The following is a 25,190-nucleotide window of genomic DNA, read 5'->3' as shown; positions in this document are numbered from 1 at the left end:
AGCTAGCTGTTCTCTTCACTGTACTTTAGCTAGCTGTTCTCTACACTGTAGTTTAGCTAGCTGTTCTCTTCACTGTACTTTAGCTAGCTGTTCTCTACACTGTAGTTTAGCTAGCTGTTTTCTACACTGTACTTTAGCTAGCTGTTTTCTACACTGTAGTTTAGCTAGCTGTTCTATACACTGTAGTTTAGCTAACTGTTCTATACACTGTAGTTTAACTAGTTGTTCTCTACACTTTACACTGTAGTTTAGCTAGCTGCTCTCTACACTGTAGTTTAGCTATCTGTTCTCTTCACTGTACTTTAGCTAGCTGTTCTCTACACTGTAGTTTAGCTAGCTGTTCTCTTCACTGTAGTTTAGCTAGCTGTTCTCTACACTGTAGTTTAGCTAGCTGTTCTCTACATTGTACTTTAGTTAGCTGTTCTCTACATTGTACTTTAGCTAGCTGTTCTCTACACTGCTCTTTACACTGTACTTTAGCTAGCTGTTCTCTACACTGTAGTTTAGCTAACTGTTCTCTACACTGTACATTAGCTAGCTGCTCTCTACACTGTACTCTACACTGTAGTTTAGCTAGCTGTTCCCTACACTGCAGTTTAGCTAGCTGTTAAGCTACACTGTTGCTTATCTAGCTGTTCTCTACTAACAGGGTCCAACAGCCCCAACGATGTGCAAAACCTCTAGAAAAGCCACTACATTCAGTCCACTGTCCAGTGCATGCAGAAGTTACAGCAAGACAACCATTCTGCTGCATATTTTAGCTAGCTAACTAATTTAGGGGACTAGATTGTAGACAAACAATTGTTGAGAGGTTTTTCTCTTTCATCTGCTATTCAGTAACTGATAGAGTCCCACTGATGTGAACAATAATATTATTTTATTCTCATAACACTTCTATAATACTATAGAAGTTTTATTATTTATTATACAATATTATTATATTATTATACACTTCTATAATAATATAATAATGTCACTGCTATTTAGGCACACTACTTAGTGTGCACTGTGCAGTTTGGGACACAGCCTTGAATTCTATGTGAATGTGTGCACTCACAGACATGAGCAACACACAATTCATTTTTCTACCAGACACAAAATTCCAAATTCTTACAACCTGTAGTGTTCAATTACAGAGAATATATTCAAGTCCTTTTAATCTGAGAGCAATCTGAGGAAATAAAGATGTTATAGAACAGCTGGGTTTATTTTCATGTCACATTTCAAAAAACTCTTATTTGCCCCTCAACTCATGCCACCACATCCTATGCATGTGAACGTAGATGAAGATATAGTAGGCATTATGCAATAAATGTTATACTTGGATTATTGTAAAATTAATAGAAATGGCCTAAGTAAACAGAAGTTTAATGCTTTAAGCGCTGTAGTTATTGTACTTACGCTGTACAATAATAATACTTATAGTCATGAGCTACATGTATTATCAGACCATATGGGATTTCTCTTGATTGACAGAGCAAATCCGCTTATATGGATCGATATAGGTATGGAAAATATCAGACACCTGAGTGTTAATGATTAGTAAGCCATGTAGACTCACACTCAAACAACAAGGACACACAAAAGCCAGGCAACACACACAGACAAGCAAGCCCAATGATATAAATGGACCAAAAAAACAATTACATTTTGCAGAAGCAGACAAGACACGACACAAGCTCCAAAAATAACAAGCCATTATAGAAGGGCAGAGACATGTCATGGACAGCGTGAAGCAACGAGATGACACTCAAAGACTCATCAATAAGCTTCTTCTGTTCAGGCATGCAAGCATTCGCACATTCTCCCATCATGCACAAACTTCAGAATATTTCCAATTGCTGGGTTTCCATGGCAATGCGTGCAGCGAGAGAGAGAAAGAGAGAGAATGGGAAGAGGAGGTCTTCTGATAGGAAGGGCTTTTGCAAACAAGAAAAATATCCCACAATGCAATGCAAGAGGTTAACATAACCCTATATAAATGCTGGTGGCTATATTTACTATATTTGTTTGTATTTGAGGCACATGATCTGGCATTGACACACACTGTCACATATCTAGTGTTTAATATTCTGTCTTTAGGTCTTGTTTCATTTTGTCCGAATGTGAACGTAAAAAGCCAAAAAAGAGAGAAAAGAACCAAAAACACACCAACCTTCTCGCAGCTCTGAGGGGTGTAAGGGGGGTTGATGCAGAACACAATGACATGAGGAGCCGAGAAGAAAACCAGGAAACACAGAAAGAGAGTAAAAAAGGCCACCGCAAATCGACTTTCAACCTGCCACATTCCCGTCCTCCTCCAATCATCCCACTGCTTACCTGTTTCTCTCGTCATTTTCTTTTTTATTCTTTAAAAGCATTTTATCATTACATCTAAACCAATAACATCCAGAACTTATCTGGTACATTTTTGTGGCAGTGATATTGAAAATATCAATCCAAACTCAGCCCCGGCTTTTAAGGCCTTGCTCTGCTCTAAAAATAAATTAAAATTTAACTTTGTTAAGAAAAAAGAAATGAAAAGAAAATATAAAAAGCAAACCAAGGACACCAAGTCACAATGCAGAGAACTGTATTTTTTAGTGACAATTTAAGGCACATTTATTACACCATAATATTTATTATATTCATGCTTAACATAAGTGAAATCCAAAAAAGGTCAGTCGTTATGATTAGTTAGAAACAAAGAAGGACAAAAAAAACACCAAGACCTGCAAGTTATTAGAGTATTAGTTAGCATAGTTAATATTAATCATGCAAAACATCAGACTGCTTCAGCTTTACACGGAGCATTACGTCTCACTGTCTGCTTAATATATAGATAATGTTTAGTCAGATTTCACTCAGATGGGTGGTATATGGATCTATATGGGTCGTACTACAGGAGTGGTGCAAAACACTGTCCCCATATCATAATACGTCATTATATTTTTCACTGATTTCTCTCAATTCAGAGAGAGTGAGCCACATAAAGAGAGGCAACTAGCAGAGCACAAATACAGACGGCGGTTCAAAGAGGATCCGATAGAAGCCAATAAAATATAAACAATATCTACAAAAGAAAGGAAAGAAATGTAAGATGAAGGCAAAGGGAAGAAATTATACCAAAGTATATCAAAGCATATCAAAGACTTGTCTAAAAGAGAGCGAGTTTAGGTCACAATGAGAAATGGCACCAATCCGATAGCCTGGATCAATACCAGCACAAAATGGTGGCTCGGATATCAGAGAAAAAAACGAACAAAGTCGATCTGTATACTTGTAACACATATAGCATGAAATATCAGAGAAATGCTTGTAGCGCAACAACGTAAATTTATTTATAGATTAAAGTAGGTCCCATGATAACAACAGTACCTATGTGGCCTAACGTTAACAACAACAACAACCAGAGAACTATTCAACAAAGCAACATGTAGGAGTTGCTCTCATACTAGTTGTGTGTTAATATGACACACTAAAGGTTTTTCGAAAAGGACTTTTTCCACGTATAAAGAGACCCGATTGTATTTTTTTAGGATTGGTTTTATTATATTATACTTTATACTTAATATTTCTTTATATGTACAATGTGAGTGATTTTTGTGTTAATAAAAAGCTGCTGGTTTGCTTTACACTGTTGCACTTCAAGCGATTCTCTGACATTTCTGATATCTTTTTAGCTACATATTTTTTCCCTGTATTTTTAAGTGAAGTGCTTCAGTAAAACAACAAAAAAAACATATAAAGCTTAGTAGTTTTTAAAGAAATAAATGTCAGGTCGGTATCGATATCAGATGATACTGAAGGTTTCAGTATGAGTATCACTATTGGAAAAGAAAAAGTAGTATTGTGCCATCTCTGTTCACACCCAAAACTTTATGGTCACTACCAAAACACACACTTTTTTTCTAGAAAGGTTTAAAATAACTTGTTTAAATGTTTAGTTATAGTTATGATTATGGCATAACTAGGAATAAGAATGCCACATAGGAATGTGATATGTATAATTATATCACTACAAAATGTAAATTTAATATCGTCTCCATTTGACATTTAAAAAAGAAAAAAAATGCTAATATTAGTTATGTAAATTAAAGCTTATTAATGAATAATAAATATGATGAACTGAAGTGAAACAGCTAGAACTATCACACGAAATGGGAAAAAAAACGCTCTTTTGAGCTAAATAAAAACAGTATTTTAAAGATTAATTAACAAAGAAAAGTATTTGTTATTCCAAGTTTTCTGTCCTGTTTCAGTAGAGATAAAGTTCAGGCACTTTTCTGAAATAAAATCAGAAGATGTTATGGTGAAATTACATCACAAATAATCCATTTACACATTTTAGTTACTAAAAATCTTCACACTTCACATCACAGCAATCCTGTATTTGCACCACTTGCGTAGAACGACCCAAACACGTCACCTATACAGTCATGTAGATTGGATTTGTGGACAAAGATTAATCTTAGTCTTAGATTGTTAAAAGATTTTTCAACAGGGAATCTGAATAACTCTTAAAACCAGATTTAACTGGAGCTCCTCTCCGTGCTTGTGTAAATTTAGCATGTCTGCTGTTTGGGCTGTACACGTGTTTCACCGTAACCCACATGATAAAGGCTCTGCGAGGCATCGCACATTCGACACATGAGCGGAACTAATCTTACACGACAGGCCGTACAGAGGTCTGCCACGTTCACCTTCTTCTTAGCCAAATACGCACTCACCTTTTTCCCTCTCTCTGTTAAATTAACATAAGCACTTTCTGCACCGTTACGCCTCGAACAACTCGCAGTGTTTAGCCCAACAGCAAATATCAGTAATTAAGTTTAGGGGAGCAATTACACACCAACAAACCCAATTCATTTCTTATCAATTAGCTTCTTTTAATGATTTAAGCATCAGATTGGGAATTGACAGCAAGCTGCGCAAGCTCTATGAACGATGAGCCTGTGCTCAGAAAATGATAACTAAAATAATTACATATCAGTTTGCAAGTTCAATCTTTATTTATTTATGTATTTATTTATTTGACTGCATGTAATATTGCAGTGTTGTAGTTTTGGGGGGAAAAATAAACAAAATGCACAGTTATATTATATATGGTATTTTTCTTTTCTTTTCTTTTATTAAAAAGGGAAAAAAAAGGACAGCTCTCCTGCTGATCCTTGAATGAAAGTGGATTACCTATGTGGTACCTACTGTAATCCGTACCTCTCACGTAGAGATTGGCCGGGGAGGAGTAGCGTACTCCTTGCGAGTTCGATGCTACACACTCATATTTCCCCTGGTCTGTCTCCTCGCTCCGCTCGATCTGCAAGGCACCTGGAGACAGAGAGAGAGAGAGAGAGAGAGAGAGAAAGAGAGAGAGACAGATTGATTGAGAGAGAGATTGAGGGAGGGAGGGAGGGAGGGAGGGTGAGACAAAGAATGAGAGGGAGGTGGTGAAAAACAGAGAGAGTGAAAGAGACAAGGTGGGGGAGGAAGGATTGTGGGAGATTTGAAATGATAGGGGGGGAAGAAAAGCGGTCGAGAGAATGAGGAAGACAGGAAGAAATATGAGAAAACGATGGTTGGGATAAAATTAATAGGAGGAGTGAAGAGATGAACAGATGGAGTGGTGGAACAAGGGTGGGCAGGGACGGATAGATAAAGAGGTAGCCAGAGTGATGGTGGTGCAGGAAGAAAAAAGAGGAAGAAAAGAGAGAAGAGGTAAAATGTTAAATATATTAAATAAATGATTCATAAATAGCCTTATTTTAACTAAAAACACTGCATTTCATTAACATTTACACACCCTCCTCCTCCTCCTCCTCCTCCTCCTCTGGCTGCATATCTCTCAGAATAATATTAGCATAATAATTCCCTCACTGATCGCAAAATCCTCATCACACTTTTGGAATTTCATCTCCATTCCATTCCCCTGCTTATTTCCTCTGATTCTGACTGAAATATTTTTTCTTTTTGTACCGTTTGAAAACATTATGCAGAATTGCCAGGGGCATCTGAGTGAGAGCGAGTGAGAGGGTCAGACTAGCCAAATTGAGGTGGAAAACACTAAGAGAAGCACGGTGCAGGTTATTTTTTTTATTCGCTGGAGGGATTGAGCTCCACCTTTTTCCATTCTCTCACTTTGCGTGCAGAAAGGGGGGCATGACAAAGCATTATGCTGATGCAGAAGCTGAGGGATTTACTCTCAGCTCTCTTCTCCAGAACACCCTAGCAACTCCGAGCTAGGTTTCTCTGGAGATGCAACTTAGACTAAATTAAATATTTTTCACAACTTTTTACCCCCATGTTCTCCAAATTTAGTTTCTGTCAATTTTCATCCAGTAGCTAGTTCTCCAGTATTGATCAAGAGCTACCAGTCTGGGAGAGTGAAGGCTAATGCTGGAGTTACAATATTTGGGAGAACTGGGGAGGATGGAAAAACTTGCAATTATTTGAATCCCATCAATGCCAAGGAGCCAAGAAAGCAAAACTGGTCATGCTCTCTGGGTGGAAGGGATCACATGTATGCGAAAGAGGGCAGACAGCGTTTTCCTTTGAATGTACTGTGCTGCCCTGGGACACAGCATGAACAGCAGTCTGAAAAGATGTGGTTGGATGGTGTCACATGTCTCAGAGGATAGCTGTCATATGATAGGAGATATCTGGCTGGTGGGTGGAAATTGGCAGGTGACCAAATTGCGAAGAAAATGGGGAAAAAACTTCAAATTATTCCCAATGGTGGTGATAGTTTTGATCTAAAACTAATATTGTCTCAGGGCAGCGTGATGTAGCAGCAGCTGGAGGCTAGCATTGCCACCTCACACCTCCAGGGTCCCCTGTCTGATGTGGGTTTCCTCTGGCTTCTCCAGTTTTCTCCTACCTCCCAAAAACATGCTGGTAGGTGAATTGTATACTAAACTAAACACTAAACTGCCCCTAGGTGTGAATGAGTGTGTGAATGTGTGGCATCCAATCAAGGGTGTACCCCTGCCTTATACCCAGTGTTCCCAGGATAGGCTCTAGATCACAACCCTGACAAGGATAAAGCACTTACTGAAGAAGAACAAGTGAATTAATCAGTCAGGTTCAAGGTTATTATGTTATATTTACAGAAGTAGTCAGGCAGTCTTTAGAAACAGGCAATTCTGCTATTTAAGACACATCCATTGTTGACACAGATGTTAACTTTTGCTGGTATAAAAAAAATATTTGGAGAGCTCAGTAATTCATCTGAATTTAGGTTTCCAGGTCAAGATATACCACTGGAGTCCAAGAACATGACAGAGCTTGACCGAACCAGCCTAATCAGACAACTGTGGATAAATTGGAGCAAGCTAGAACTAATTGGTCAACATCACAGTCTGACCTCATAACACTCTTGGGGCTGAAGGGAATCAAATCTTTGAACTAGTATAACAACATCTAGAGGAAAGACAACCCAGAAGAATTTCCTATTACATACCCTTGATTTCAGAAGAAAGTTTGAAAATGCTGGGTTCATCTTAAATGGTTGCATATCTTTGTTTCTATAAGAACTTAAATAACTAAACTAACTACATTTATAACTCCAGCGTCCCAGGTTCAGGTTACTGCCTGTGTTGAGTTTCTGTGCACGTTCTAACTGAATTCACGTGGGTTTCCTCCAGGTTCAACGGTTTCATCCCATTTCCCAAAAACATGCCTGCTGGCAACTCTAAATTGCCCCTAGATATGAATGAGTGTGTGAATGAGTGTGTGCATGATGACCTGCAATAGACTGGCATCCCAATTAGATGTATTCCCACCTTGCCTCCTGGGATACACTCCGGATCCACCGCAACCCTGACCAGGATAATGTGGACACTGAACATGCATGAATGAAAGAATACGGTATACAGGATGGATAGATCATGTTGACTGTGCCAGTTGCTTTACTTCCAGGTTTGGTCAGAGAAATTGGGGATGTCAGAAAGCTTCTAAAATTCTGACTCTTCTGAGGTTGACATGAATGTTTTGTTTTTTTTTCCCCAATTGGAAGGTAGTAATTATGCTTTCACCTAAATTACCTGAATGTGGTTCCTCTGAGATGCCTGAAGTCATTCACCGCTCCTTTTCTAATTGCTACTCGCGTGTCATAGAAGAGCTTTCAGTCATGGATGGCTGTGGCCTCGTTGCTATTCAAACATGGGTGTCCACTGTACCACTTTGAACTCCAATCTTCTGCTATTTTTTCTTTGACCTTGTTTTTGACCTACACGTCAGTCGTTGATCTTCCCCCTGAAACACCTTTCCATTTAATAAAAGATGTGAAGGCAGAATAAATAGTGACCTGCCATTCCCTTAGCCTCAACCTGTCATGATGCATCTTGCACTACACCTTGCCCATCAAAAGGTTTCAGTGTTCCAGTGCACTGACTTCACTGCCCAACACACACACACACACACACACACACACACGGAGACTAGACCCATTCCTCCTGGGAGGTGCTGTGCTGATAATAAGAGCAGACGTATGCCTCAGTCTGTCTCTCGCAGAGTCTCTCTGTAGTTGAGAAGAGTCGATCCTGGCAACAAATTTACACCCACCAAACCACCCACCCACCCCCCGCACCCACCCACGCACACACACACACACACACACACACGCAGACCCTGGCAGCAGCAGACCCCAGATTGATCCAGAAGATTCAGGTGGAACAGACTAATGAGAGTACTGCGCATCCGAACAAACAAGCAACCGCCCGCAACGTAATAGCTTGTGTTTGTGTGTGTGTATGTGTGTGTGTCCATGGAAAATACAACAGTCTCATTTTCTTTCTCACTCACTAGGTGCTTTCCACCTACCTGCATAAAGCTTCTTAGACACACACACACACACACACACAGACGTCACACCTCTTGATGGGTGTTATATAAAACAACAGGGGTCTCAGGAATAAATGGCTTTTTTGGAGCAGTTTGAAGCAAAGTATTGTGTTGGAGCAATTTAAAGCAAAGTTTTCTCTTGTTAAACGCTGTTTCTCTACTGCATAATTAAATACATTATTGAATGCTTTCCTTCTCTCGATGTCTCTTTCTTTATTTCTCTTTCTTTAATTTCTCTTTCCATCATTTCGGGCCCAAAGCTTCATATGCAATATGATCAAATGTTACAGTCATGCCACAGCAATAAACATAAATTTAGCACAGAATATGCAATAGAAAAAGCAATAGAGAATCAGGGGCTTTATTTTCATGCAGGTGCAACCATAATGATTGCTAACTGGGTTGGGCATATTTTTTTTCTCTTATCACTATAGCAACAGGGGCTGTGACATTGGCTGCTGCTGGACCCACATTGGTCCAAACGTTGTAAGTCATGTCATGGCCAAAATAATATTTCTAAAAAGTCACCAATTGATGAGATTGGATAGTGGGAATATAAATCATTACAGTATACATTCACTAGCCACTTTAATAGGAACACATATACAGCTGTTAATTCCTGCTTTGCACACAATCACAATGCGCAATGCATAAAGTATATATACAGGTCAAGAGTGTCAGTTAAGGTTTACTCCATTTTTTCTCCATTTTTTTGTCTGATGTAAACATCAGAATAGAGCAAAATATGATCTTAGTGACTTTAACCATGGCATGGTTGTTGGTGCTGATCTCTTGGTATTTTCACACACAACAGTCTCTAGAGTTTACAAAAAACATCCAGATCTGCAGGACAAAACACCTTGTTGATGAGAGAGATCAGAGCAGAATGACTCCAGCTGACGTGAAGGCTACAGTGACTCAAATAATCACTCTTTACAACCGTGGTGAGCAGAAAAGCATCTCAGAACACACAACATGCCGAACTTGAGGTGGATGGATATCCAGGAGCTGATGAGTATATGGGTTCCCTTCGTGTCAGCCAAAAGCAGGAAACTAAGGCTACAATGAGCAAAGGTATATTAACCATTCTAACTCCATAACCTTTTTTACAAATATTGTCTGTGCTGATGGTCACAAAAAAAAATCAATAATATTTATGGCACACCCAAATGCTCTAATGTCATGATCTTGTGGCTTATTTTCGCATTTTCATGATTATGACAGTAAAGTCCCAAGAGCTTAAAAGTTCAGAAAGTTTAATGGAGTTTGGCACAGGTGTGCCCTAAAAACCCACTCCAATCACGCGAATGCTAATCTAAATTTGGCTAAGCAGCATCTCTATGCTTCCTCCACAAGAGCTCACGTGTGCTTGTCTAGTGAAGTCATATTTCTGTCAAAATCAGCCATTTATGGAAATAACTTTCCGGTGTTTTGCAGCACTTGTCAGAGATCCAAAAGGCAAACGGCAAGCCATTGATCAGATCCTGAAGCATAGGTAACTTCTCATTCAAACAGCTAGGAGTGTGAAAATACCTCAAAACAGCAGCCTGGGGGTTTTAACCAACATGGCACCAGTTGGGAAACTTGTTCAAACTGACTTCGTAATGAGTGTTTCTACCTTTTCTGCACTCGTACCCCCAACCTTGTCTCCCTCTCTATTTCTGTCAGTCTGCGCTTCTTAGACACGCGTTCGGTTCTCTTCAAAATCGCCTCCCTGCGGAATTTCTGAGCGGTGACTTCTCAGACTGCCTTGACATGACGAGGGCAAAACCAAAAAAGAAGCAAGAAATGAGCCTGTCTGCGGTAGCACGTTTCCCTGCACATGTCTGCTGCAGGGTAAAGACATTGAGAATATAGGGGAGACTGTGAATGTGTGTTTCAGTGTGTGTGCTTTCAAGCGTGTGCATCAGGTAAGGTAAGCTGTGTGTGTTCTGCTTGAGTGCGACCAATCACACTTGCCATCTGTCGTGCTCTAATGTATTCATACACACACAGAGCTCCACACACACACACACACACACACACACACACAGGTAACGCTGCATGCTGGGCCTCTGGCAGCTACCCTTCTCGTTCTGACACACAGTAACACTCGCAGGTGCAAAGTGCGATGTAAAATGGCTTTCAGGTAGAAGTAATTTGAGCACTTAGAGAAATCAAACTATGCTAAGTGTGAATATTGTCAATAAATACAACTTGAGTTGGAGTATACAAGAGTAAGTAGGGCTTTGAAAATGCTACAGATTCAAAATAATATTAGAATAAAAGATATTGTTTAATATTACGTTTGGAGTGTCCATCACACAATTACACAACCTGTATCACAAAACTTACTGTTATTGTGGCTATTTGTAGTAGATAGAACTTATGATGGGTTATATTAAACCGCATGCTCTTTAATGATTATTCTTGAGTGTTTTCTCTATCTATTTCTCACACACTACCTTCGGGCTGTATTGAAGGCTAGAGACTTAAATTCAAGGATACACCAATAGACACTGCAGAAAAATGACCCTAATTCAACCTTGTGCTATGTGAATGCAGTAAGATTATTGAAATTAACCAGCATTGAGTTCAGGCCTTCGATGTTGCCAAATTGTTTTGTGTGTGTAATTCTGTCAGAGTTTCGTCTTTCAACACAAGCACCAGCCTTTAATGCTACATTTATTCAGCCTTTACATCTAAGATGTCTTTGTATGCTGTAGAATTACAATTTCCTTTCACTCGAACCAAGGAGCCCAAACATTTTCCAGCAAGACAATGCTCTCGTGCACAAAGTGAGCTACATAAAGACATGGTTTTCCAAGGTTGATGTGGAAGAACTCGAGTGGCCCGCACAGAATCCTGACCTCATCAGCTCTGACCGGGTCAAATCCCCACAGCCACACTCCAAAATCAAGTGGAAAACCTTCCAAGAAGAGTGGAGGTCATTATAACAACAAAAGGGGGAACCAACTCCATGTTAATGCCCATGGATTTATAATAGGCACACTTGGGTGTGAGGGTTAGGTGTCCACATACTTTTGTCCGTATAGTGTATGTACTGATAAATCAAATCAGAAAATGTGGACTGAAAATGCAAGTGATATTTTATGGAACAAACTACGCAATACAAAGTAGCATTAAAGCAATAAATTTTAGAGAATACAGTAACACACAAACACCTGGACATACTAAGATGTGCCATGATTATTATAATTTGAGATGTTTTTCCTTTTTTTTTTATTTAAGCACCAATTCACCCACATTAATTGTCTGTCTGTGTATAAACCAGCACTTTAATGCCACTGTAATATAACAATGAAGAAGCAGGCTAACAAAGAAAATCACATTTTTTCACATGATGAAATAAAACTGCTCAGTACTAAGATCTGTTTGGTTAAGAAATGATTTCTTCCATAATTTAGTTCATATATCATATTTATATATGCTCTCAAATGTTTACCAGAGTTTTTGTGGGTATCTACATTTTCCAAAACATACTGAAATACTGTGGATATCACAAATACAGCTGGACGTAATATTGCTACAGGGTGGAGAGGTGTGGATAGCGGGTTAATGAACCACGTCTCTGTTTCGGGCAAAACAACTGTCTGAGCATGGCATAAATCCATAGTAATTCGTTGGTTGGTGCTGTATTTTCTTTGTTCACGTAAGAATGTGGTGCTTGTCTACCACACTGATGTCACAGGGTTACATTGCTAGCGTGGTTACAATGGCATTTAGCAGGATTTTAAACATAAATATACATAACGGTCAGATTTTGGTGTTAGCTCTTAAAATCAAAAGTGCTCAAGCTTCTTTTCTCACTCCTCAATTTCCACTGATGTTTAACGTCATATTAATGAGAAATCCAGTGCAGAAGTAGTGGACACGGTAAACACTGGACTCCAGAATGCAATGCAGCTATACGACGCAATTGCACTGAGTTACAGCAGAGACTCTGCTCGGCTAGTTAGCGATCGACGAGAAGACAAGCACGATGGTGTTGGTGGTATTAGTATGACAGCTGAAACTTCAGAAACTGATTTGTTTGAGCACAGCTCAAATGTGGAGGTGAATGAGGAGGTGAGAACTGGTCAGACTAAAAGACTAAAGCGCTGCTGCATCGCTCTTTAGGTAGACATGAATCAAGGGCATCACTATGAGCAGGTAGTTAAACAGCATTTTGGGTAATATAGAAAACTTTTACCCCTTAACTGCAGCTCATTCTAAAATAATCATTGGATGCCACTGAAGATCACATAAAGATTAACATGCATTTGGATTTTTTTTCTTTAATTCTGGTGTCATTTTTGATATTAACACTTCACTGTGTGTGCTTTAATCAACGCTGAATATGAAAACTACACATTTTTTATAGGAACAAACACATAATATCATAATGTCATAATATCCACTGCATATACTTCCCCATGTACTCGACAAAACATCAGAAAAACTGTGCTTAATGTACACCTTATATAACATGCTCTCACTTTCCCTCACATGCACACACACACACACAAAATCACACTCGTGTCCTTTTGAGGGATTTGAGTTGCACCCAAAAAGCTCCATTAGCTTATTGTTAATCTCGTCTTGCTGAGAACTGGAACCAGTGAAATGTCATTGAATTTAGAAGTAATCCTTCTTGCCTAGTGCCACAGGCAAAGTGGAATGGATGAGCACTGAAACACAAAAAGGGTAGGAAAGTGGAACGTTATGGGACTGCAAAAAAAAAAAAAAGCATGGTTAGCATAACATTTCCCCAAAGCAGCTCAGGACAAAGGAGACCAGGACAGGAAGAATGCTAAAACAGCAAAAAAAAAAAAATAAATAAATAAACAAATAAATAAAATCAAAAAGAAAGTGAAAACCACTGGAATTCTTACAGCACTGACATGTCATCTCTATGATAGCGAAACTGGCTTTTGAGATAAAATGCCATGATGGGTGTCGCGGCTCGATCTGAACCTAATAAGCTTGTTCTGAAGCTGACAGAGATGCGGCGGTCCTTGTCCGAGTGATTAGTAGTCCTGCTTCTTTTTATTATGCTCTTTTTATTACCCTGTTATCCTTATCCATAGCAATAATGAGCATGCCCTAATCAGAAGCTCAGGCTGAGTCACACACTGGAGCATATGCGTCATTATCCTGACCCTGAGAGAGACATGAGAGAGGGCAAGAGAGAAATATTGAAAAAAGGAAGGCAGAGATAATGAGAGGCAAACAAACAAATATAATACAGATGGAGAAATGAGAATGAAACAAGCAACACACTTGTATATTATTTCCGCTGCTGTTTATCAGTTTGTCGTTTCCCATTCTCCATCTCTCATTGTCTCTGTGGCCCTGATCGCTGTGTCTCACTATACATCACACTTTGTCCTCTTCAGTCTCTCTCTTTTAACAGCAGATCAGTGCACTTTTATGTGTTCTGACACCCTCATCTGCTCTCCCTCTCTCCCGTCTCGCTCTCTGTGACTCATATCGAGGATCATGAAAGTGGCTTTCTCAACATAACTCACAATTACACCATCCCCGGTGTACAGCTGTTACATGTGGCTTTGTTTTGATGAAAACAGCCTGGCATTTCTGTCGATGAACTCCTTCAGATTAGGAGAAATGGTAAATTAAAAAAAAAAAAAAAGAAAAAGAAAAGGAAAAAAGCAAACAAAAATGAGATCCTGACCTTCTTTTCTGTAGCAATGAATATGTGTGTGTCTGTGTGTGTGTGTGTGTGTGTGTGTGTGTGTGTGTGTATGTGTGCATGTGCATGTGCATGTGTGTGCGTGTGTGCATGTGTGTGTGTGTGTGTCATTATGAAACACATCAACAGTCCTCTTAAAGTAATCAAGCATTAGCCTATTTAGTGTGTCACTTTTCATCGTTAGCAAAAACACGGCGTTGATGCTTTCAGTTGACGAACAACACAACGGGTCGAGAGGGGTCTTGTTCTCATCAGGGAACAGGTGCAAGGAAACCGTGTCATGCTGCTTAGTGGGATCAGACAGGCAAGAATGATAATGCTAATAAGCAGGTATGGATTGCACTGAGGATGACATGATGTTCCAGCTAACAGTGGGACCATAACAGTGCAACTGTATACAATCATATGGACATCTTAAACAGTTCAATGTATAATCAACTAAACATAAATACATAATATATATCAAGGTTGTGATGTAAGCTATACATATATAAATATTTTTTCCATTTTTAACAATGTCCATGGGTTAAAGTTTTAAAATTGACACAATTTCTAATAGCATCCGTGCAAAATCTATTCAAGTATACTGTGTGGAAAAATTGCATTGACAGACAAGCCCTGGACAGCTACTAGCAAGCAAGTAAGCAAGCATAGTTCCTATTTTATAGTTCTTTCTGTTCCTTAGTATTTCAACTTGCTATCTAAATTAGCTAACAATGGCCTAAACTTGATTAGCATAAATTATTCTGTTGTTCAGTTTTTATCTGCTATATCATTATCCAAAACAAAGCATTACAGCTATATGTCTATATATATAGTAGGCTTATTTCATTTGAATACAAAAAGTTGGCAGTCTGCACAACTGTAATGGTTACTGTTTTACTAACAGGCTGTTGCTAAATGCACTCAAAAGGCACTTGTAATCTTGCTAGTTATTTAGCTAGCTATATAACAGCACTGATGAAACTTGCTAATCAGATCGTCTTTCCAACAGCTACAAGATGAGTGAGACATGGATGATCAGGAGCAAAGTAACTATTTTCAAAAGGGGATAGAAGATGTAACTGTTCATTGTGTTAAAAAATATTGCTTCGCTCTTGCCAGAAAAGAGGCAGAAGATATTATATTTAAGACAAAAATGACAAACAATACTGAAGCATTGTTAGCGATGTGCCTCTATCCAACCAACTGTAGTTTCTGTTCTAGCAGTTTGCCTATTTAAAATGTATAATACTTACACTGTGGCTTTAGCTTTTATTTATAGCAACCATCCCTTCATCATCATTTCTTGTATAAGAAATATTCACCAAAGAGTCACCTATAGTTGAAAATCAAGCATTGTGTGATATTGGAAGACACTGAAAGGCTGTCTTCTACTTTTGTTTGCCATATGCCACAACCAGCCAAAAATTTCTCTGTAAGTAACTACGTCAAGAAAATACAAGACATCTTTCTAGTGATCAATTAATTAATTAAACACTTCAGAAATATTTTAATGTAAATAAAAAATACAGGCACTGATACAAACCATGGCTATAGACAAAAAAAAAGTTTTAATCAAGTACTAAAATTTATAACTACATGTACGCAATACTCTCTCACTGGCACTGTGTGTATGTCTGTGCGTGTGTGTGTGTGTGTGCAGGTAGACTACCATTAGAGTAGGACTACAGAGTGAAAAACATACTTATGTGAACATCCAAAAATGTTCTCGTTAGCTATGAGACTGAAAAAAGATAAGCGCTGTTATTCTGAGTTTCTGGAAAAACAACAAGGAGCAAAGACACACTTCTAGTTGTGCAGTTCGCTTTTAAACAAGATCCATCTCAGTACCAACTTTTGTGTAAAACGTGTCACGCAGCAGTGTTTTTTTTTTATACTAATAACCAGTTTTAATAGGGATTTCATTGTAATCATATATACTAAATATAAAAGGACAGATGTAGGCCTACTTTTTCCATGTGACATTACAGATTTTGTTAACATTTTTACAGTGCCTGAATATCAAATAGTGGGTGAATGAAATGCAAGATCTAATAATGTTTTGAAAATTAAAAATTACAAGCAATGTAATGTAATAGCCTTCTATTGAATGTTGGTATCTGTTCTAAACACGTAGTGGACTGATAAAGCAAGGGCTGCTCTGGCCCAAACAGTACTTGGCCCCATGTCAAATCTAATTGATGACCCCTGGAGTTAATTCTCTAATCATAGCCTACTGTTCAGGCTCCAGTCGCAAATTACAGTCTCAAAAAAAAAAAAAAAAAAAAAAATGCAAGCTATATCTTTGCTTCCTTCCCGAGCTGAGCTGCAGTAAAAAGCAGTGATTTTAGAAATGACTGCCTTTCCCAAAGTACCCTTTCATTTGAACACTTTATCTCTGGGTCAACAAGCAGACAATCTAACCTCTGGACTAGCATCAGATGAAAACCTCTACAGCAAAATTGACCCAATTCACTGCCTATACAGATTTTATCACATGTGTAACATTAATACAGTATGATTATATTATAAAAACTGTACAAACACCTTTGGGAGGTAAGGTAATTTCCCTAATTATTATGATATTAGGCTTAGGCAGAAATATAAAACACTAGGTGACCACTACTGCACCGCTTTACTCTTCATGCACAGAAGTGCTTATTTAGCATTTTCCGCAAATCTAAACCCATAGATCATCAACCCGCACCACTATTCTATGGACAAATCAGTGATCCGAGTTGTTTTCTGTAACATACCTGATCGTAGCTGTTTAATACGACCCTGGCTGAGCGCTGGCTCCACAGGAAGGAAGTCTTTGAACCAGGAGATCTCTGGATCGGGGATGCCACTGGCAGCGCAGAGCATGGTGGCAGTGCGCGTTCTCTCCACCACCTTCAGCTGGGGACCCATGTCTATACTGGGGAAGCCAAATGGCAACAGGTCCTCTGCACAACGGCACAGAAAGAACACAGTCAGGGCACATAAAGAGAGGGTGAAGCGTTTATAGACCATGTTTGGTTAAACACTGAGCTCAGGTCATGTTAATCAGCATTAGTTTTTTTGGTCAAGTAATATAACCACACAGATTTTAACTTGGCAGTTACCCATATTGACATAGTCAGGGTATCAATCAAAAACGCAGAACAGCAGAATAATTTGAATGCAAATAAATATTCAGAGAATGTATGAAATACTGGAATATCTACTGATTTGATTCTCCAATACGTACAATCACAGTATTTGAAGTAAGTATACATGATACAATACAGATTGTACTGTACACATATTAAGCACTTTAACTGCAGTATATAAAACATACAGTATGTGCAAAATATAGCTGCATATCAAAAGGTATCTTACAATAACAATAAAGTATTTCTATTGTTCTAGGAGCAGTTAATTTCATTTATTTATTTATGATTTTATTTATTTATACTGAGGCAATTATGAATTCTCTAATCTGATTGGTCAGAAGATGTTGTCCCGTTATTTAACAAAGAATACATCTAATCACTGATATGAAGAAGTTTTCTGTAAGGAGATGTTTATTTAGCATTTATGGAAGGAGTCTCCAGCGTCAGTGTGCTGGCAGTCAGTAAGTTTTCCAGTTTTGCAGTTCCTTGGTAACAACAATGACAAGCTATGTTTTGTTTTTTAAATTAAATTCAAGAGTAAGAAAATTAAAGAGGCTGATAAGGGAACAACTGATAACAGGAATTCACTTGTTTCTTGGACATTCCACGAAATTAAAATGTTACTATAAACAAATAAAATTTGCAATGTTGTGTAATGTAATTGGTAATGTGCTGTGGTTTAAGAGTAAATAATTATTATTTTACTATAACAGCACACCCTGTCATGTTTTATTCCTTAATAAAACTACAGAAATATAAAACTGGGAAAAAATAATTATTGTCCAACGTCATGAGCAGCTATCTCAAAACTATACTTTTATCCCAGACACTCTTTTAATATATCACTTGTTTTCCTGTGACCACATCAAGGCCTTTTATCACTCATTCATCATGTGTATGGCTCTAGGTTCTAATTTAGAAACTTGAATAGCATGGCTATGATTTCTCTTGAACGTTGACCCTTTCATGAACATGAAATTGTAGAAAATTTGATTTGATCCTACATCCTGTACACTCTGAGCTGTGCTCGGGCATAGTTTTTCATTTTTATTAAAGATAGGAAATGTAAAATGTAAAATATTCAACTGCTACAGCAGTGAGACATTTCAGCGTGGTGAGTTTCGACTACAGTTCATCAGCAGAAGCCGACTCACTTGTTGGATAATTGGCTAATCGGATGCTGAAGGACAGGAGAAGCACTTTGCACGTTAATATTTTTAAATCAATGATTTGTAACTTGCTGCTGTGCACAAATGAGTATTAAGAGAGCAGAGAGCAGGATGGATCCGCGGAGTGTTTTCTGGAACAAATCGGTTTTTTTGCCATGTTGCAGCAGGAAAAACGTATTTCTCATCTCATTTTGAGTTAACTGTCAGTTCAATAGTGAACATTTGGTCACTACAAAGCTGTCTAACTTCACTTCAATCTCACAAGCTTAAACCTATTTTACAATCACAATCAGTACACAAACGTCTCTCTCACGTGATGTAAAGTCTGTGATTCTAAACGGCTTATTAAAACAAAATGCTTATTTCATTGCTGAACTGGAGAAACCACATTAGGTACAGATTTCACATTTTCTCCGTATTGCTATAATTCCATACAGCCTAAAAAAACCCACTGACACAATGTAACCACTTTACTGACAAAACAACAGAACTGCCATGAAGAATATTGTGGTATTTTAAGTACACTCTGCCTACAAAAATAGTCATCCTCCCACACTTGGCAAAGTGATGATAAAAAAATGCAAAAAAAATGATAATTCTCCAGCTGAAACTTTGAAACAGTATGCACTGCTTTGATTCTAACCTTCGCAAATGAGCATTTCAATCATTTGATAGGTGCTCATTACAATTTATTTCTATACTTGGTGCAGATTCGCTTGCAATGTATGATGAAGTTTCTGTGCAATGTGAAATGATGAGAAGAAGGACACACCACCCACATCCAGCACGCTGGTTATTGCTCATCGAGCCTCCAGCAGGCAGAATTCATTAACACCCAGCATAAATAAAGCAGTCAGCCACTCAGAACACAAAAAAATATATTCGGTGGAAAACTCAGGAACAACACGCTTTGGTTCTTAAATGGAAAAGAACGGTGTGTAATTATATACCTACATAATCACTATGCGTGAACGCACCTCAGCAAGGACTACGGCAATTACACAATGCACAGCAGGGAAAGAGGGATGGGCGCCGCATAGAAGCTAATAATTATTTGTTCGGTTTAATTGAAAAGGCAGGGAAGACATAAAAGTCCAAGTAAACACAAGGATGTGGGTCAGTGCTCAAACTGTGTCTGTGTTCGTGAAGAAATGAGAAGCAGTAGTGCTATAAATTCCTAGAAATTGTGTGCACCAGCATTACCACCATCACAGCCCAGAGTGTTTATTTCTCCTTTACCACAGCATGTTCCTTTACTTTATTAATGAATGAGACCTCATCATTTTCATCCATTTATAGATACATTTATTAACATAACTATAAAGTGTCAGTCTTTCACCAGCCTCTTTTTTTTCTCTTTCGTGATGTTAGTAATAGTTACCAAGAAACAGCAAAATGTCCTCTATCTCCTTCTATAAATGAGCCATAAATAAACATCTCCTTTTTTGTTAAATAACATGTTCTTTAATACGTTTTAATTAGTTTAATTTAATTAGTTACTCTAGAAAAGATAATGTTTTAAAATGATTGCATTAATTTTTCTTAATAATTTTTCTTGTAGCAGGAACTACTGTCCGAGCTCCTGTTATAGAAAATTAATCAATACTTTCTGACCAATCAGACAACTGCACTGTGGTATAAGTGTGTATAATATACAATATACTGTATGTAATTGTAGGCCATGTGTTAACTATCACAGCTAACACTCAAATCTTTGTCTCTGGTTGTCTAAATTTACATTCCTCACTCTCGTAACTATATACAGTCACTATCAAGTTTTATAGGAGGTGATGGATAATATATTTAAAGATCAATAACTGAATAAAAAGCCAGGGTTAAGGAAGGGGGGATCCCTGATAGATAACTTTACTATCAATTTGGCTTGACAGAGGCTACATCTAAACACAGACCAGCTGCATCCTCACACACACACACAAAAAAACATTCATTCAGTCATTCATCTTCATTAACTGATTTATCCTCATCAGTGTCATGGTGGAACTGGAGGAACAGTATCACAGGAACACTAGGTGCAAGGCAGGAATACACCCTGGAGTGGATGCCAGTCCATGCACACACACACACACACAGACACACACACAAGGGCATGTTTTTAGGAGGTAGGAGGAAACTGGAGAACCCAGACAAAACCCATTCAAGCCAGCATGGACTTCACATATTTATATAAAACCTGTCGACCCATCTTAGATCTAATCCATCTCAGTGTCCTCTAAACATGCACTTCAATGGAAGGGATAAGACTCAAGGAAAATCCAACCTTTTGTACAAAGGTACATGGTCAATATCAAAAATTTGTTTAACTTTAAATAATGACCTAGAAATACTGCAGAATCTCGAATCTTGAATATCTAAGATATTGAACAGTTTCCTTTCTTTGGTTAAAAATCTTTTAAATTCTTTACATTTAAAATCTTTTACATTTAAATACTGTTTATTTCCAGTTTTAAATTAAAAAACAGATTTTCAATGTGGTCTCAGATTTCTGGATCCCACTGTAAATTATTTACACTCTTCACTCTGATAACTGCATCATCAACGTTCACGGTAGCTAATGAATAATAAGCTTTAGGATGAATAACTGAACTTTAAAGGGGTTGAAATTCAAATTCTGACATATAATTACATTTTTTTATTATTTTATTTTTTTTACCTTTTAAAGTTTATTCTCGGAAATGCTTAGATATTTTCTTGGAATGGAAAATGTTCTTTGTGGCAGCCTTCATTTATGAAGAATTAAAGTCTACATGCCAGTGGAAGTTATATTTTTGCTGTCAAGAATCTTCACGCAGACCGTAGCACGTGTACGGATCGGTCTGCGTGAAGATGAGAGCTGTGTTAACCACGCTAAGATCAGTCTAACGCTGCTGCCTCTGAAGCCCAGTTAGACCAGGAGTTTATGTGGGATTGAGTGGAGAGGGTGGATCCACGACAGGGTGAGGAGGAGTTTTCCCCTGAGTCAAATTTCTGCCTTGTAGCTGAGCAAGAGTAAGACAGACAGAGACAGAGTCAGAGACAAGACAACTCTTCGTAAATCTATAGTTACTGATACAATTATACAAGCACCTGCTTTTTTTTAATGAGATTCTTCCACACAGAAGCAAGTTAATGTGTTCATCTTTCAAAGACGGATAAACATCCCAAATAAACTGCTGTCCAAACATTTCCGATCAGGAAACAGGAAGTAGTGTGCAGATGTGCTTCATTATCGGAATCGATAAGCAGTTAACAGCAGCTGAGCATGGAGAACAGGATGGAGTGAGCAGGAGGGTGGAGGAAACCCCAAGGGGGTCAGTCTGAAGAAGCTGCTTCAGTTTACATTAGGAAAATTATGCGTTGTACGGATTCCAGTGTGTTGAGCCAACAATGGCAAGGCACACATCCCATTTACTGTTCAAACAACAGACACACATGCAAGAAGGTCCATACGATGGGACCGAGACAGATACTGGAGGAGAAATGGACACTCACGGACACTCGAAGAAAGATAAAAGAGACACTGAGAGATTTCTGTAGAGATGCATATCACCCTTCTCCAGCCCTCTGCAGTGCATGCTGGTACAATTTCTGCCAGTATCCTTCAGCAGCCGAGCAGAATAATCAGTCCTACTCAACTTAGAACGCAGCGCTGCATGCCCCCAAGGCCTTTGGACATCCAGAAAGTGAAAGAGAGCAAGAGAAACCTCTTGGACTGTGTGAGAGAAAGCGCTTTAGTACACTTGACCTTAAAGAAGTTAAAGCATTATGGTCCCAAGCGCCCCAGACTTTATGTCTGTACTGTGGGTATGTGAGAGTGGGTTGTATGTTATGTAATTCTGCGTTCACAAGGAAAGAGTCCTGCTGAGTAGGAAGCCTGGACAGTGTGTTCGTGTCCCTGCGTTAGCATTAGCCAGATGGATTGTCTCCATTCTATAAAAAAAAAAAAAAAGAAAGAAAAGAAAAAAAACAACCACGTGCCCAGAGGAATGCCTGCGACTGAGGAGCCACTCGCCATGGCAACGACAAAAGTCTTCCCATGTCTCAGTTTGGACAGAAATAAAAAGTGTGAAAAAGCGTACACATCTCTTTTCTGCGTATCTTTTGGTGTGTCTGTTTCTCTCTGAGGAATGAGAAGCTAAATGTGAGATGAGCGGTGTGCCAAAAGCCAAGTGCGAGTATGGCACTCCTCAGTGTCTCCTCCTCATCCCCTCCTCCTCAGAACACAACAATGGCTTTTTAAACTCCTCCGGACGCAGCTGAAGGATCACGGACAGACTAACACGGGGCTTTCTTTACAAGCGGGGCAGCAGCTGCTCCCTGATTAGGGCTCTATAATAAGCTTGTTTAATAGAGTTTGGCCACATCAATAAAAATCTGAGTGACCCACGCATCTCCTTGAGGGAGAACCCGAGGAGGATCAGCTCCATATGCCCGGGTCCACTGGGAATACACAGCCGGGAAACACAGAGCTGCAGCTGTTCACACCAGCCTTGTTTTTTTTTTTTTGGGGTAATACACAAAGAATGACATTTTAATACTAATGAAATCAATACACCTTGCAGGGGGAAATAAATGCCCATTAAGTCACAATGGGTTTCAAATTGCTATTACACAGCATCAGCAGTTAGCCCACAAATGCTCCACGTCCTCAGAATTTTAGTACCTGCTCCTCTGTTTTGTTTTATTTTTGCGTTCAGTTATCCTGTCCTTGGCTTTCCCATTGGTTGTAGTGGTGGGAATCCAATTCTTTCTGAATTCCATAGACTAAATTAGACATTTCCCCCAAACTGACTACATGCTCTTTCTAAATTTAACATTATTATTTTTATTCATGAATAAACTTCAGGTTTTCTTCTAAGAAATTATATGCTTTTCTGAGAGAATCGAATGTATCATCAGTTTCCAGCTACTGGAACGTTGTTGCTCACAATATTTGACTGTAGCTTTCATTTACTTCACTTAGCATTATGTATATAGCTATGAATTGCATGTCTAAGATTCACCCTGTCTGATCACACCTTCCACTTCATTTATTTGTCGTGTTTTCCTGTGTTTTTTTAATGCAACACATAGGTTGTATAATATATTGTTCGCTACGGGTGCACAAATCAGTAGCCCAGATGCCCAGGACAGGTAGATTTCATGTCTGGGGTATTAGCAATTTCTATATCGTTTAACAACCAGAAAAAGAAATAACTCAACTATTTATTGACTTTCAGAAAAACAAAACCTTTCCTTTGGTGTGTAGCTATGTTCACACTATTGCGACACACCTCGATGCTGTAACTGAATCAGAGCTCCCCCACCTGCTGCACTACACACATCGGTCATGGTGAGATCTGGCTTTATTCGGATTTATTTGCATACGTAGATGACCGACGATCTTTGCTGGTGGAAATGCTGGTGAAATCGAGCAAAACATACAGAGCAAAACTATTATATAACTCTCCTGCTTACTACACACACTCATCTGGCAGTTAGACAAATCAAGAGTATATCTTTTATCTTTATTTTTACATGCGATGTGAGGACTAATGAATTTATGATTTGTTCACTCTTGTTGGTAATTGTTAATAACAGTCTTTGCAATTCTGATATTGTAGAAACCTGCAGTATGGAAATACATGCCGATAAACTATAATTTTGTAATTATTGTGTTTCGTGAGCATTCTGACCAATCACAGAGACTCCAGATAGAGTCTGGACAGACTTTGATCAATCACGGCATTAATGTGAGCCAAAAAAGAAAACATTTCATTAACGTCATGTAGCTATGCAGATTTCTAACTGTGAAACATCACAGCTTTACCAGTCTGTTTTAACGTACATGAGGTATGTCATCATCTCAACGTGTAGCAATATAATCACATTGTGTTAATTTATTCAAATTGTTCCAACTGACACTAACATTAGGTGTGTTGTAAACATCTTCCACATTCAACAATGGTTCCGTAAATCTGGTTCATCGCTGATTCAGGGCACATCCAAACACAGTGTGTGCAAAAGGAAATAAACATGCTACAGGGGATGTGTGCAAACAGTTAAAAGTCACCGTCCGAAAACTGAAAACAAAAAAAAAAAAAACAATACAAAGGGCACTGTGTCAGAATGTGAAAATATTCTGCTAAATTGGCAGCTCTCGGATGGATGGCGGCTAAAAGCTCGCCGTGATGCCGTGACACCACTAGGCCACTTTAGCGCCCCGTTGTGCAGCGGCCATGTAGGTTGAACGGAGATTGAAGTGACACGAGGGAAAGTGTTCATGAGCCTCACGTCTTTCCTGCCACACACACGGCAAGTGTAAACACATCCCGGTCTGCAAGATTAGCTTCATCTCACGGCAAATGAAAAAAGTACATGGAGACACACAGGCACACACACACACACACACATATACAC

At 38.7% G+C, this 25,190-nt stretch overlaps 1 protein-coding gene across 4 annotated transcripts in view; it reads right to left on the bottom strand.

Moving 5' to 3' along the window:
• The window catches only part of LOC113533157 (receptor-type tyrosine-protein phosphatase S), a 128,281-nt gene that overhangs the window by 59,128 nt on the left and 43,963 nt on the right, over positions 1 to 25,190 (bottom strand). For 3 of the 4 annotated variants that reach the window (XM_053227342.1, XM_026925080.3, XM_026925079.3), the window contains exons 6-7: positions 17,248 to 17,436; positions 5,197 to 5,307 (exon numbers count right to left, since the gene is read on the bottom strand). In XM_053227342.1, the coding sequence (XP_053083317.1) occupies positions 5,197 to 5,307; positions 17,248 to 17,436 (300 nt within the window). Of the gene's footprint in view, positions 1 to 5,184; positions 5,308 to 17,247; positions 17,437 to 25,190 lie in introns of all 4 variants that reach the window. The other variant, XM_026925076.3, reaches the window with a different exon arrangement.

Source organism: Pangasianodon hypophthalmus, chromosome 21, assembly GCF_027358585.1.
Source record: "Pangasianodon hypophthalmus isolate fPanHyp1 chromosome 21, fPanHyp1.pri, whole genome shotgun sequence".
Taxonomy (NCBI): domain Eukaryota; kingdom Metazoa; phylum Chordata; class Actinopteri; order Siluriformes; family Pangasiidae; genus Pangasianodon; species Pangasianodon hypophthalmus.
This window is presented reverse-complemented; position numbering and strand designations above follow the sequence as displayed.